Source organism: Pseudophryne corroboree, chromosome 1, assembly GCF_028390025.1.
Source record: "Pseudophryne corroboree isolate aPseCor3 chromosome 1, aPseCor3.hap2, whole genome shotgun sequence".
NCBI lineage: Eukaryota > Metazoa > Chordata > Amphibia > Anura > Myobatrachidae > Pseudophryne > Pseudophryne corroboree.
In genome coordinates this window covers 797,822,924-797,839,267 of record NC_086444.1, presented here as the reverse complement: position 1 = coordinate 797,839,267, position 16,344 = coordinate 797,822,924, and the positions used below count along the sequence as shown (strand labels likewise).

The window sequence follows — 16,344 nt, the reverse complement described above, 5'->3', positions numbered from 1 at the left end:
CACATTCCATTACAAATCTCCAATAGTGGGGAATATATTGATCTACTTTCTGGATGCAGACCAATAAATAGTGCAAAACTGAGTAAGTACCCGCAGCACTCTTACCAAACAGGCACTGTGCAATTAGAGTTATGATAATGCTTAGAAGTGATGCAGCGGTCCTGTTTCTCTCCCCTGCATGACCACCCTGTGTCCATCAACTTGGGTTGCCAGATGCTACAGTCCAAATCTGCTGGCAAAAGGAAGAACACATTTCTGAGTTTGGTTCCTTACTTCTGCACTGTCTGAGTGCGCCCACCCCTTTTGCCTCCAGTTGGCTGCTATCTTTGGGACAGTGCGCACCACCTGACCTGCGAACACCATCTTGGATACTGTGCTGAGCTGTTGGGACCCATGTAGACAGCCTAATAAGGTAAGTGTGGGACGGATTCAATGGAAATGGTGTGGAGGGACAGGAAGGCACATTAACTTAATGGTGGGTGCTAATTTTTCAATTGGTGGGACATATTACTTTATTGGTTTGAGTAATCTATTTGAGGGTGGGGGTAATATAACCTAATAGTTAATGGTAATGACAGATAATTTAAGGTGGGTTGGATGAGGCTTTCTATTTATTTTTGGGTGCTTTGAGGTTAATTAATTGATGTGGGGCTGCATTTGGGGATTATTGAATGTCACAGCAGTTTGGTTAAAAATAGGTTTCTTTGTTAACGTGGGGTGCGTTTAAGATGCTGGCTGTCTGGATCCCGGTAGTTGGAATACCGATACCGGAATCCAGACACCCTTCAAAATGCCAACAGCAGAATCCCAACAGGACCAGGAGACTGACGCCGGAATCCCGACAGCCGGCATCCCGAATGTAAGTATCATTCGGAATTTCACACTTTGGGAATCCTCCGTTGTTTTTTGTGACCGATGGCATCCCACCCTGTGGTCAATCATACTGATCTCGTTAACCATGAGTACTAATTACTTACTGGGAGAGCTGCTAAGCCTGTTTCTAAATGTGAACCCTAGGGCTTGTTGAACTTTGGGGCTAGTTGAGGGCAAGAATATTTGATTATTGTCAGCCTATCCATGTTTCAGGTACCTATCAAACTTTTTCACATTTGTTCCAGGATCCAGACAATCGCCAAGTGGACATAAGACAAGAGCAGTCACAGATAGTGAACCTTCAACAACAGGTAGGAAAGACCAGCAGATTCTGCCAACTGTCTTGAGTCTGGTTGGGAAACAATCCCTAATATTAATGACTAACCTACTCAGAAATTTGGTCCGATTGCAAGGACAGCTCGAAGATAATGTCCTGCTTCACACCATTCTGCTTGTGAAGAGGGCACTGCATGGCTCCAATGTTTGTAATGGGGGTGGCACTTTTAAAATTTTTTGATTTGGAATATCAAGAATTTGGCAGTCAAAGTGAAAAACGTTGCTTAACCCTGGTTATACTGTTATGCTGATTCATACAATGAACTTATGCTGGACAGTTCCACGTTTCAATAACTGTAAATAAAGTTATGGCAAGTAAAACACTCTTAAAGGGCTCCATACTCTTGTCCGACCTCATGTCGGAGGCGATCGCAGGCGATCACCCCGGCAGCCTCCCGGGGGTCAGGATCGCCCAGGATACATCGGATGCTGTCCTTTTGCATCCGATGTATCCTGGGCGATCCCAGCCATGCCCCCAGGTTAGACCAGAGTGAATGTGCAGCACATTCAATCTGGAGGAACGCGCATCGGATCGGCCCGGAGACACCTCAAAAATGCCCGATTTCACCCAATATATCGGGCCGAATGCCAAATTGGGCTGAAATCAGGCATAATCGCTCTAGTGTATGGGGCACTTAAGGTGCATACACACGGTATTGTGGTGTGTATACACGGTGAGATATTTTGTTACGATTTTGACTATAAAGTCAAAATCGTAAGAAAAGTTAGTGCAGTACTCAAGGTGAAAAGTCACCTTGCGATCCCGATGTGATGCCGATGCGCGGATAGACTATGCAGGCAAGTCAATTTTGACTATCTCGTAGAAAAGATAGTCAAAATTGACACTTAGCCAAAATCACACATAGGGGGTCATTCCGAGTTGTTCGCTCACTAGCTGTTTTTAGTAGCTGTGAAACGCTATGCCGCCTCCCACTGGGAGTGTATTTTAGCTTAGCAGAAGTGCGAACGAAAGGATCGCAGAGCGGCTACAAAGTTTTTTTGTGCAGTTTCTGAGTACCTCTGAACCTACTCAGCGCTTGCGATCACTTCAGACTGTTCAGTTCCTGTTTTGACATCACAAACATGCCCTGCGTTCGCCCAGCCACGCCTGCGTTTTTCCTGGCACGCCTGCGCTTTTTCGAACACTCCCTGAAAACGGCCAGTTGACACCCAGAAACGCCCACTTCATGTCAATCACTCTGCGGCCAGCAGTGCGACTGAAAAGCTTCGCTAGACCTTGTGTAAAACTACATCGGCCGTTGTGAAAGTATGTCGCGTGTGCGCATTACGCTGCATACGCATGCGCAGAAGTGCTGTTTTTCTGCATCATCGCTGCACAGCAAACATTTTCAGCTAGCGATCAACTCGGAATGACCCCCATAGTCAGTATCGCAAGCACAGTCATTATGTGCTTGCGATGCCGACCTAGCCCTTGTCGCATAGTGAGAATCGGGGTTAGCCCAAATCTCACCGTGTGTATGCACCAAAGCCTGATTTTGACTATGAGATTTTCCTTGAGCTCCCCCATAGCACAGATACTGTAGTACAGATTTTGATTATTTGTACTTTCGATTTTGACTACGTACGATTTTGACTAAGTGCCAATTTTGACTATACTTTGTACTAGATAGTACACTATATAGTCAAGATTGACTTGCCTGCACAGTCTATCCAGCCTTGCGATACTGACCCCGCGGGAGTGCGCAACGCCTTGAGATGTGAACTAACTTTCCTTGCGGTTTTGACTATATAGTCAAAATCAAAAGGAGAAATCTCACCATGCGTACACACCTTTACACATCATCTTGAGGCTTAGTATGAAATGCTAACCTGTTGTGGTACCTGGGATACATTCTCTTAGAATCTATCTCAGCTTTATTTGGAGTTTGAAGTTCAATTTTTTGCTGATTTCATCCTGTATGATATTCAATTGTGTCTTAAACAAGCAACAACAGCTGTTTTTGTGTGTATGAAGAACAGAATTAATTTGAATAAATAGGCGCATCAATGTTATAGACAGGACAGCAATACCTGCACAAAGATATGACAATTGCAATTAGTTGTAAATAGTATATGTTTAAGAAAGAAAGTAATACATTGAGCTGCCTGCAAGCATAGCATGTAACATTCAGGAAATCGTTATCTACAAGTATATAATATATCTACACACACACACACACACACACACACACACACACACACACACACACACACACACACACACACGTGCACTATCATAAAATATTTCCATTGTTGGCTTGCCAATAAAGCACGTTGCTGCACAGATATTTACTGCATACATTGCAAGCGGTTATGAATATTATAGCATGTCTCTGTATCTCCGTTCATATTCCTATACAGTATATATAACGTTAGCCTCTGCCAGTATCAGTTGCACAATAAAAATGAACTACTCCTGATGAGGACTACAGTGGTCTACTCTCAATGTCTCACGTACAGCTTGTCATTCAAACAATACAATAGTCTCACAATGTCAGTTTAATTTCCTGAGCAATGCCTGCTCCATCCTAAATCATTCTCTGTAGACAGCTCTGACACAGCAATACCTGGCAAAGGACTGGCCCACAAGGGATTAACCCCCTTTAAATCTAGCATTCAATGCCATGTGTCATGGCCTTTCTGTATCACAACCTGACAAAGAATGTGCCCTCCAGCTGCCCCTGTGTACGCATCACTATGGGGTCTATAAACAAATATTGTATGTTTGGTGTCAGAGACTTTCTAGGAAGCAAACATTTAAAAATCACTTCAATTCCAAGTTACTTACTGGATCTTAAACTGAGCATTATAGTTTTGCATAGCATTGTGACCTGACTGATATGCTGAGCCCGCATCTCTTACATTAAGAAAATGACATTATTTTAGACACCTGATACAAAAGGGGGAGATTTACCAAATCTTGGGGAGAGAAAAGTACCAACCAATCAGCTGCTAAACCTTTCAAACACTGCCTGTAAAATGACAGAAGATGATTGGTTGGTACTTTATCTCTCTCTAAGGCACCCTACACATGGGGGGTAATTCCAAGTTGATCGCAGCAGGATTTTTGATAGCAATTGGGCAAAACCATGTGCACTGCAGGGGAGGCAGATATAACATTTGCAGAGAGAGTTAGATTTGGGTGTGGTGTGTTAAATTTGCAGTCTAATTTGCAGTGTAAAAATAAAGCAGCCAGTATTTACCCTGCACAGAAACAAAATAACCCACCCAAATCTAACTATTTCTGCACATGTGATATCTGCCTCCCCTGCAGTGCACATGGTTTTGCCCAATTGCTATCAAAAATCCTGCTGCGATCAACTTGGAATGACCACCATTAGGCGATGTGCCGCCGAGGTGCCCGACGGCCGATACGGGCGACGGGCGACCCGGCAGCGGGGGGGCAGTGACGGGGGGAGTGAAGTTTCTTCACCCCCACCGTCACCCGGCTCCATAGACGTGCAGGCAAATATGGACGATCTCGTCCATATTGGCCTGCATGCACAGCCGACATGTCACCAGCAATGAACGAGCGCGGGGCCGTGCATTGTTCATCGCTGGTGACTCCACACTGCACGATATGAACGTTATCTCGTTCATTAATGAACGAGATCGTTCATATCGTGCAGTGATATCGGCATGTGTGTAGGGCCTATAAGTTTAGATAAATCTCACTCTACATAACAACCTTATAATCCAAGAAATGTATCATTGATCACACAGAATTTATATACAACACATCACTAAGCTTCTGCGATCACGCAGTTTAGCCTGTGTTAAGCAATCTTAATAAGACAAAATATATTTGGGAACTTTTAAATACCTGAACTCAGACAAATGCGGGCCGCAACGCAGTTTGTCCAACGGCTGAGCGGACACACACATTGCGGTCGCATCTCCGATGGATGTGACCACAATGTGATTGACAGCAGTGGGTGTTGGGGGGGGTGGGGCGAACGTGGGCCGTTCGGGACCTTTTTCGGGGTAGCTACGTGACGTCACACACAGCTGCTCCAATAAAAGAAAATGCCCGCTGACCTCCTGACAGCGCAGCCAGGCTGCGCTTCCAGGGGTCAACCTTAGATCCGATTGCGGATGCATCGGGAGGCGGCCTCACACATGCTGGACGACCTTGCCCTGTGCTGGGCGGCTCCCAGCATGTGCAGAGATGAATGCAGATTTGGTTGATTCTATTTCGGAGTGGGAGAAGGGACCTTCTGACGTATCTAGGGGAGAAGACACGTCACCAGGGGGAGGAGCTACGGGCGAACAGGGTACCCGAAAAGTACCCTCGCGGGCTCGCTTCGCTCGCCACGCTTCGAGCTCGGTAGCTCGCTCCGCTCGCCACCTGATTACTAAAGGTAATAGTTGGTGGCGTGGATAGTAGAGGAACTATCCCGCTGGCCTTGCTCCTCCCCCTAGTGTTGTGACTCCTCCCCCAGACGGAATAGGTCCTTTAGCCCACTTGATTCTAGCATCTACCATGCAGATTTGGCTGTGTATGTAGCCATCTGCATTCATCTCTGAATTACCCTCCTAATTGGTAAACTGTAAAGGCAAAGTATATCCCAGACTATAGTTTATAGGCAAAGCATATCCCAGACAAAGTATATCCCAGACTTTAGTGGCTACTTTCAAAATGAGCAATATTACAGAATGAGACCACAATATTTTCTTAATGTGGAAGCAGTGAAATACATATTGGTATTATTTCTGACATTATTATCTAATTACATTTAGCATTTCATTACTCACCGTTACAAGCAGACAGGTTGTTACCTATATGATGGTAACCTTCCTGACAATCCCATTGTCCTATTCCTTTGGTGCTGTAGAAACTAGTGAAAAAGTATAGTGTCCAGAAAACAGTTAATATCAGGAACATAATCTCTTCTTGTGATTGCTGTCCATAGGCTACATGTCACTTGTGTTTCATCCTGTGTAGCTCTGTGCATGAAGGGTGTCCTGTCTCTTGCTCACAGCCTTTCATATCCAGCAACATTTTTTTCCCTTTCCTTTTTTTTTTAGTAATCCCAGATTTTTGTTTTCCGCCTGTCTTTTTATTTACTCCAACAATACTCCGACCTCTCTCCGTATACAACCCTTCTAATTAGTTATGCTTCTTGATTTTTTCTTTTGGAAGCAAAGTACGAAATGCCAGGCACCCTAGTGACGAATGTAACACATTCAGCAACTACAGTCTGGGAGAATTTCTTCCACAGTGTCAGAGCAAATTGTTTTGTGATAACCTTCCTCTTCATGCTGTACAGTACTATGCCAGCTTCTGTCTTCCCCAATTACTGCCTCCTTTAAAATGTTTCCTTGCCACACCTCCCTCCTTCTTAGTGCCAGCAGAGGGGAGCCCGTCTTTGGTATTTTCAATACTGGGAATGAGAGAATGCAGACTAAGAACAAACACACAACCACTTGTAATTCCTTTCATATTCTGTTATGCGGTGCGGATGGTATGCCAAGAGGGTATTGTGTCGTTTTATTTGATAAAGGTAGCAATCTTTAACAGGTTTGATATTACTTATGGAGCACTTAGTGTTTAATGAAGTTCTTGAAACTCACTTGAGTCATCTTTGATGAAGGATTTATTAAAAAGTTCCAGGTATTTTTTTTTAAACACATGAACTAAACAGAGTTGATTAAAAGTGACGACAAGTTAGTCATACTGTCCAGATGGGAGAGCGTCTGCCATAGAAAAGTTGTAGATAGAACAGATGTCTGGATGTTCAGATAAGCACTAAGCTCGAGTGACACTTCAGAATTTGGCTAGCAGGCTGCAAAGCAGTAATATTTGCAATTCTCAGTATAATATGATATTGGATCAAAAGTCATGTCAATTTTGCTAATGTATATTATATTAACAGTTTTAAGTGAAATATCTTATACTAATCGATCCAAAATAGATGATGTAAATTATAAAAGCGGGCAATGAAGATAGTAAAAGACCGGCCACAGCATGTTTAACTTGCTTCCTTCAGGCAGGCGTTACAGGGCTGTCCCCGCCAGATCCACCAGAAGCCTCAAAAGTTTCTTTCCCCAAGCGGTCCGCCTGCTGAACTCCTGAACATTGACTGACTAGACGAACATGTAACTCACTTGTGTTCCTACCGTATACCTATCTGTGTGACTTTGCTTACCCCCCCACCTGCTTATCTGTTACCTACTTGCAGAGCCGGCCTTAGGCATAGGCAAACTAGTAAAATGCCTAGGGCATTTTGTATGCTTAGGGGCACCAGCAGCTTCTGCTGATTAAAATGATATGCAGCATGCCTATATTCTGTGTGTGACTGCGGCCGTATCTGCATACGAAATGCTACTTTGCAGTGTGTTCCTGGAAATCACTGTAATGTAGCATTTTGTATGCATTTACAGCCGCAGTCACACACAAAATATAGGCATATTGCATATCATTTTAATCAGCAGAAGCTGCTTGTGCATCCCAGCCACATAGTAATGCATATATTGTGATGCATTTTCATAAACAAAAGGCGCCCGACGTTAGCAGAGCTGCCAGCTGACTCATGCCAGGCATCTTCTGCAGATCTAGCGGCGGTGCTAGGGGGGCACCAGCCAAAATCTTGCCTAGGGCATCACATTGGTTAAGGCCGGTTCTGCCTACTTGGCTGTTGTATAGCAAACCGAAGACAAATTCCTAGTATACGCAAGTATACCTGGCCAATAAAGCTGATTCTGATTCTGATTCTGATATGGTTCAGTAATCCGATATAATAAAAGGCTAACACAGCTCATTACCTCTATGGGGGAAATTCAAGTGTTTTGCGCACCGGCGGCCATTATATAGCGCCCGACACAGCAACTCAAGTGTTGCTTCGTTGGTGTGCATACACCCGCTGCAGCTGACATTACTGTTATGTTGTACCGTCATTTTGACGGCCTGGTAACTAGTATCACATATATGCCGTAGCTACTAAGAATTACCAGTAATAATACTCAGTGATTATGTAAGGATGTGCCCTGTGGGCACATCCATGCTTGGTGCGTGGCGGCGGGTGTCCGGTGCAGGGATTACCTTTTTCCCTGCACCGGACCAGAGACTGCGGAGAGCGGCGCGGCGGCGCTTTGAACTTGGCGCCGCTCGGGCCGCCAATCAGAAGCGCCGCCCGCGGCATTTGAATCTTGGCGCCCTCCGGGAGCCAATCGCGGCTCCCGGAGCGGCAGCCAATCGTGGAGAGACGCGGCGAGCCAATCGGCGCTCGCCGCGTCATAGGCCCCGCCTCCGGCGTCTGACGTCAGACGCCGGGCGGGACGCAGAGCAGGAGGCCGCGCCGAAGAGCGGCGAGGAGAGAAGTCACGGCGGGAAGCAGCGGAGGAGGTCGTCGGCGCGCCGGAGCGCAGAAGAGGATCCGGCGCCGAGGAGAAGACGACGACCGCGGGGAGAGGAGGTCCTGAGGCCGCGGAAGAGGCCAGAAGACGTCGGCCTGCAGAAAGAAGATGTCCAGCGGCGGCTGGACGCAGGGAAAAGACGGAGGCGCCGCTGGCCAGGACGGGTCAGCGGCAGAAGACGGTGGAGGCCCCCGGGTTAGGTAAGGCCTCAGTGAGGCATCCTTCCCCCCCCTCCCCTTTTCCTCCCTCGACCACCAGGGACGGGCATTAGGCCCGAGGACACAATTCAGGCGCTAGGCCTGGGCACAGTTAGGAGTTTGGGCCCCCAATATTGATGAGGTGGTTTGGGCATTAGGCCCAAGCCACCCCACCCATGCGGCACCAGTTAGGCGGGCACTAGGCCCGGGGGAACAATCTAGGCACTAGGCCTGTGGCTAATAGAGGGCGTTAGGCCCTAGGGTATTTGTGGCCAAATCAGGGATACGATAAGGTGACCCTGGGCACAAGGCCCAGGTCACCCAACGGGCGGCAAGTAGGCGGGCGCTAGGCCCGTGGGCAAAGTCAGGCCTCCGGCCTGTGGGCAGTTAGGGGGCGCTAGGCCCAGCGAAGCAGTGTTTCCCTGAGGTGAGTAAAGGTGGTACTGGGCGCTAGGCTCAGGCCACCCTGAGAGTACGGTAGGTGGGTGAGCTGTGCGGTCCCCACTACTGGGTGTTCCGGGTCGGGTAGATAAAGGGACAGCACCGTTTTATGTTGTAACTCCGATAGTGTGTTATATGTTGTTACCGTGCAGGGCAAAGTGTATGTGTTGTGTAAGTTGTGCATAGTTGTGTTGCACCACACCCACAGAGCTAGTTTGAGGGCTCCGCTGTTGTAGGTGTGACACTAGGTCAGAGTTAGGCCCTGCACGGCTGTTTCTCTTTGCCTCCTTACAGGGACCTGTAAGTGGAGAAGATCGGAGTGCAAGACTCGTGACGGTGAGTAGCATCCGTGTACGTCTGTCCCTTGTTTGTCCCCGAGCGCCGGAGTTAGGATTGCTCACGGACGTGAGAATCCCTTTCATCACACTACGTGCGAAAGCGCGAGTGTGTGAAAGCTGGGTAGCTGAGGCTTTGTGCCGGTGATGACCATTCACCTAGCCGGTGAAGGTCGCAGCCACCCCTGGGGTATCCCCTGTTCCACCGGAAGCAGGGTCGATACCCCCTTTAATGTAAACCCTTCTCTCCTCAGCTAGGTCGTCGGTCAGCTCCGAGGGGGAATCGCCGTGTCCGGATCCGACTGAAGAATTCCAGGTCCGTTGAAGGTTCCGGTACCTGAAGGTGAGAGAGAGCGGCGCCTGGTGAGTACAGAGTCTACACCTGCATGACAGCAGGCACCACCACACGCACCGCACCTCTCACACTTGGCGTAGTCGGCAGGATAAAAGAGACCGGATCACGGACACGATGTGGAACGCCACCAAGAAGACCTCCCTGCGGACGGCTCCGGAGAAGACTCACCCCCGGATGTGTGCGGACCAGAGCGACTGGGTGACGGTGTCTGGGGCAGACATCCTGAAGATGGTGCAGCGGTCGGTCCAGCGTGAAAAAGAAGAGCGCCGGGAGAAGGGGCGCAAGAAAGCCGCTGTGACGCCCTGCAAGAAATGTCGGCAAACAGGTCACTTTGCCGACGAGTGTACTTGGCGAGAGACGTCCCCAAAGAAGGTGGTCCAGGAAGCGGACCGAAGACGTCAGAAGGGCCAAGCGAAGAAGGAGTCCTGGTGTTTGCTCTGCGGAAACTACGGGCATGAGCACAACAGTTGTCCTTGGGACGAAGAGTTGAGCGAAGACGAGGTTGATTCCCGGTGTGAAAGCTGTGGAGATCCCCGACATCGGCTCCTGGAATGTCCATGGACGGAAGACAGGACGGACTACGAGGCCACGGTGAAGCAGATGACGGAGTCTCGTCAGCAGCTTTGGGACCGGGTGGCTGCAGAGCCTGTGTGTGCGCTCTGCGAGGCGAAAGGACATGCGCTTCCCGATTGTCCGTGGAACGAAGACCGGATGATTGCGGATGGTCGCGCCCAGAGATGGGAGGAGGAAACCAGGGAAATGGAGCGGAAGGCCTTGCTTGAAGTTAGTTCGCAGGTGCCCAATTCCTCTGAGCCGGAACCAACGGGTGAAGATTCCCCAGTGAAGGAGGTGGATCAGGAACCCGTCTTGGAGAAGGTGGCAGTGGCCCTCCCTTGTTGGAAGTGTCGGCGACCAGGACATGCGGCCAGTGAGTGCCCTTGGGAAGATGCCGCGGACCTACTCTGTCCCAAGAAAGTGACCCCAGTAAGGCAGAATCCTTACCCGCATGAGGCGGAGGTGGACGACTGGGAGGTGAAGAGACCACGCTGCGAAGAAAAGCGTGAAGACCCAGTGACTGAGACGTCCGGAATCTCCCCGCGATGGAACCGTCCACGACCAGGACGTGCGGAACAGGAGTGTCCTGGGTACCAAGAGATGCCAGCGGAAGCGCAGGAGTACGCTGAGGAAGTAACGATGCCAGCGGAAGCGAAGGAGTACGCTGAGGAAGTAGCGATGCCAGCGGAAACGAAGGAGTACGCTGAGGAAGCAGAGGTGCCAGCGGAAGCGAAGAAGTACGCTGAGGAGGAAAGTAATACCCCAGTCCAGATATCGGAGGAGGACTCTGACTACGGTGAGCTGTCCGCCGACGAATCCCTCCCAGAACAGATGGAGGACGACTCTGGCATCGGAAGCGCCGACGAGAGTGACTGGCAGGGTCGGGTGGAGTCATGCTCCCAGTTGAATGCCCTCCGTGAAGAGGAGGAGATAGTCCTGGAGCAAGAATACCTGCCAGGAGTGCCGAAAGGGACTGACGTACGGGGACAGGACTGCGATGCCGTGGGAGGACCCGTTCCAGAGGAAGAGATAGGACCTTTGGAGATGCCCCACGAGGAAATGCGACATGTGGTGGCTGTTGCCCGGGAGGAAACGGATGCCCCGGAGGATTCCGCTGTTGGGTGGTGGTCGATACCACACCCGGACGACAGGGACGAAGCCACAGACGGTATCGGAGGCCAAGAGTGGGTGACTGTTGTCCCCGTGGAGGAAGATTCCCCTTGGTGGCCAACGTCGAGTGGCCGTGAAGAGATGGCACTCCCCCAGAGGATCCGCCGATGGAGGTCAGGACGCAAGAGGAACCCGGAGCTGGAGGAGGAAGGATGTGGGGTCACAGCTGGTCCAGGCTGGGCCCCCGAATGCACCCTCGCCGGAAGGACCTTGGAATTCCCAGACCCGCGGACGATGGACGTCGTGAGGAACTTTGTAGGGCCTACAAAGGAAAAAGGGGGGGGAAATGTAAGGATGTGCCCTGTGGGCACATCCATGCTTGGTGCGTGGCGGCGGGTGTCCGGTGCAGGGATTACCTTTTTCCCTGCACCGGACCAGAGACTGCGGAGAGCGGCGCGGCGGCGCTTTGAACTTGGCGCCGCTCGGGCCGCCAATCAGAAGCGCCGCCCGCGGCATTTGAATCTTGGCGCCCTCCGGGAGCCAATCGCGGCTCCCGGAGCGGCAGCCAATCGTGGAGAGACGCGGCGAGCCAATCGGCGCTCGCCGCGTCATAGGCCCCGCCTCCGGCGTCTGACGTCAGACGCCGGGCGGGACGCAGAGCAGGAGGCCGCGCCGAAGAGCGGCGAGGAGAGAAGTCACGGCGGGAAGCAGCGGAGGAGGTCGTCGGCGCGCCGGAGCGCAGAAGAGGATCCGGCGCCGAGGAGAAGACGACGACCGCGGGGAGAGGAGGTCCTGAGGCCGCGGAAGAGGCCAGAAGACGTCGGCCTGCAGAAAGAAGATGTCCAGCGGCGGCTGGACGCAGGGAAAAGACGGAGGCGCCGCTGGCCAGGACGGGTCAGCGGCAGAAGACGGTGGAGGCCCCCGGGTTAGGTAAGGCCTCAGTGAGGCATCCTTCCCCCCCCTCCCCTTTTCCTCCCTCGACCACCAGGGACGGGCATTAGGCCCGAGGACACAATTCAGGCGCTAGGCCTGGGCACAGTTAGGAGTTTGGGCCCCCAATATTGATGAGGTGGTTTGGGCATTAGGCCCAAGCCACCCCACCCATGCGGCACCAGTTAGGCGGGCACTAGGCCCGGGGGAACAATCTAGGCACTAGGCCTGTGGCTAATAGAGGGCGTTAGGCCCTAGGGTATTTGTGGCCAAATCAGGGATACGATAAGGTGATCCTGGGCACAAGGCCCAGGTCACCCAACGGGCGGCAAGTAGGCGGGCGCTAGGCCCGTGGGCAAAGTCAGGCCTCCGGCCTGTGGGCAGTTAGGGGGCGCTAGGCCCAGCGAAGCAGTGTTTCCCTGAGGTGAGTAAAGGTGGTACTGGGCGCTAGGCTCAGGCCACCCTGAGAGTACGGTAGGTGGGTGAGCTGTGCGGTCCCCACTACTGGGTGTTCCGGGTCGGGTAGATAAAGGGACAGCACCGTTTTATGTTGTAACTCCGATAGTGTGTTATATGTTGTTACCGTGCAGGGCAAAGTGTATGTGTTGTGTAAGTTGTGCATAGTTGTGTTGCACCACACCCACAGAGCTAGTTTGAGGGCTCCGCTGTTGTAGATAGTATAGGGTGTGACACTAGGTCAGAGTTAGGCCCTGCACGGCTGTTTCTCTTTGCCTCCTTACAGGGACCTGTAAGTGGAGAAGATCGGAGTGCAAGACTCGTGACGGTGAGTAGCATCCGTGTACGTCTGTCCCTTGTTTGTCCCCGAGCGCCGGAGTTAGGATTGCTCACGGACGTGAGAATCCCTTTCATCACACTACGTGCGAAAGCGCGAGTGTGTGAAAGCTGGGTAGCTGAGGCTTTGTGCCGGTGATGACCATTCACCTAGCCGGTGAAGGTCGCAGCCACCCCTGGGGTATCCCCTGTTCCACCGGAAGCAGGGTCGATACCCCCTTTAATGTAAACCCTTCTCTCCTCAGCTAGGTCGTCGGTCAGCTCCGAGGGGGAATCGCTGTGTCCGGATCCGACTGAAGAATTCCAGGTCCGTTGAAGGTTCCGGTACCTGAAGGTGAGAGAGAGCGGCGCCTGGTGAGTACAGAGTCTACACCTGCACGACAGCAGGCACCACCACACGCACCGCACCTCTCACAATTATACTCCTGCCAGACAGACAGTCAACCGAGATAGAAGAACAGATATGGAGAGAAGAGTAAATTAGTTCCAAAAGAGTACACAGGGCCTTGCAGGTACTCCAAGCAGCAGCGTGATTGCCATGCTGCGACCGTTTGGGGGCGGCAACATGTACTGTTCTACAAAATTATAATTAGATGCTGCAGAGTAATTTTACTCTGTAATTGGGCGCTGCAGATCCCATGTGGTGCCATATAAATAAAGGATAATAATAACAGAATGGAGGTGTGTCGTCCCCATTTTATAGGCAAGTCTTGGTCAGGGTCTGCATCTTCCGATGTAGATTTCCTGACCCTGGCCAAGTGAAAACACCAGCCAGTCTGCATAACCTGAGGGTTACTCAAAAGGCCAATGTTTTTGTGGGTGATACGATGCTGCATCCTTGAACGCAGCAGCGGATCACAGAAGCTTACATGAGGCGTCTATTTTCGCAGCATCAACATATTTACATAGAACAGCTGTGTTCATAGACGTAGCTTCTGTGTGTACTGTGTCCAGAGGCGTAACTAAGGGGGGTCAAGCATGGCATGGGCCCTGGGCGCCTTGGCAGGCCCAGCAGAGGGGGGCACCGCTGGCAGCCAGGGCATCATGCCCACCCGCCCCGCTATTGCTCTGCCCCCATCCCGCTGCAATGTGAGGGGAGGAGAGAGCATCATCTCTCCTGCTCCTCAATGTGCTCACTGCTCAGTGTGAGTGTCTGTCTGGTCTCTGGCAGCGTTAGCCAATCATAGCTTGCGGACCGGCTCCTGATTGGCTGCCAGTCCGCGAGCTCTGATTGGCTAACGAACCGGCGCCACATTTAAGATAGCCGCCGCCGGAGACCGGACTTCATGGAGCATTGAGGGACAGGAGAGGTGCTGCGCTGCGCTGCACTGCACTGCACTCTCCTCTCCTCCCCTCATATAGCAGAGGCCAGCGGCAGCAGGGACAGTAAGCGGGGATCCAGGTTGATGTAAGCAGCAGCAGCCAGCGGGGGGGGGGGGGGTGTATCTGGTACTTTGAGTCAATGTGTATCTGGCACTGTGGGGCACTGTGTATCTGGCACTGTGGGGCACTGTGCATCTGCCACTGTGGGGCAATATGTATCCGGCATTGTGTATCTGGCACTATGGGGCAATATGTATCTGGCCCTGTGGGGCACTGTGTATCTGGCACTGTGGGGCAATATGTATCTGGCCCTGTGGGGCACTGTGTATCTGGCACTGTGGGGCACTGTGTATCTGGCACTGTGGGGCACTGTGTATCTGGCACTGTGGGGAAATATGATTCTGGCACTATGGGGCACTGTGTATCTGGCACTGTGGGGCAATATGTATCTGGCACTGTGGGGCAATATGTATCTGGCACAGTGGGGCAATATGTATCTGGCACTGTGGGGCACTGTGTATCTGGCCCTGTGGGGCAATTGTGTATCTGGCACTGTGTACTGTGCAAAAAGGGGACTCTGCATGTGTACTGTGTAAAAAGGGGACTCTGCGTGCGTACTGTGCAAAAATTGAATGAAGGTATGCTGAGAGACAACACAAGGGGCAGGTGATAGTGTGCTGAGAGGCGACACAGGGGGTAGGTGATAGACATGTTGGCACGCCCCATTTTCAGTCGCCATGCCCCTTCTGGTATGTGGCCACACCCTTTCTGGTGCGTGGCTACGCCCATCTTGGCGCGCGCACACATGCTTTATTTTCTGGTTTGTTTTTTTAGGGGGGGCAGCGCCACTCTTCATCTTGTCCTGTGCTCAGAAAACCCTAGTTAGGCCTCTGACTGTGTCCATCTCTGAATCAGGTACACAGTCAGAAAAGCAAGGGACTGAGAACAGAGCCTTGTGGGACCTCAAAAAAATGAAGTCTTGATTTAGCTTTAGTAGCGTGTACTTTGTAGTGAGTGCTAAGAGAGGGAAAAAAGTATTCTTTATACATATCCTGTCTCTACATACACCACTAACCCGCTAACAATGCTAGTTACCATGGCCCAATAAACTGATTGTGGAGTGACTTGCTGCAGAGTGAGGCTAGTGACAGTAGCATCAGCAGAGAGAGAAAACTTGGGCTGGGGGCCAGAAGGTGAGAAACTCAGCCCTGACATGTACAGAGTGATGCTGTCCGACATGATCTCTGTGCACTATGAGGGTCATTCCGACCCGTTTGCATGCTGCTGTTTGTTGCAGCGGTGCGAACGGGTCGGTTCTGAGCATTGCGCAGACGCGTCGTTGCCCAGGGACGCCCGTCGCCGGACATCGGTGCCACTAATGACAAAAGCGGTCGCAGCGGCGACCGCAAGAAGATTGACAGGAAGAAGGCGTTGCGAGGCGTCAACTGACCATTTTCCGGGAGTGGTTCGCCAAACGCAGGCTTGTCCAGGCGTTTGGAGGGCAGATGTCTGATGTCAATTCCAGGACCTGCATCGCTGGAACGATCGCACAGGGTAATTAACTCATACCCTGGTCTTCTTTTACAGGAAACTTTTTCTGCATAGCAGGGCTGCACAAGCGTTCGCAGCCCTGCTATGCAGATATACAGTACACTCCCCCATAGGCGACGTCTAGTTGATCGCACGGGCAGCAAAAGTTGCTACGTGCGATCAACTCGGAATGACCACCTAAATGACTGCC

The 16,344-nt window shown here is 51.2% G+C and overlaps 1 protein-coding gene across 8 annotated transcripts in view; it reads right to left on the bottom strand.

The window, feature by feature from the left end:
• The window catches only part of EGF (epidermal growth factor), a 230,742-nt gene extending 224,226 nt beyond the window's left edge, over positions 1–6,516 (bottom strand). For 2 of the 8 annotated variants that reach the window (XM_063918896.1, XM_063918887.1), the window contains exon 1: positions 5,965–6,516. In XM_063918896.1, the coding sequence (XP_063774966.1) occupies positions 5,965–6,094 (130 nt within the window). In that variant the 5' untranslated portion in view covers positions 6,095–6,516. The remainder of the gene's footprint in view (positions 1–5,964) is intronic. The other 6 variants (XM_063918864.1, XM_063918871.1, XM_063918837.1 and 3 more) reach the window with 4 other exon arrangements.
• Positions 6,517–16,344: the final 9,828 nt, after the last annotated feature.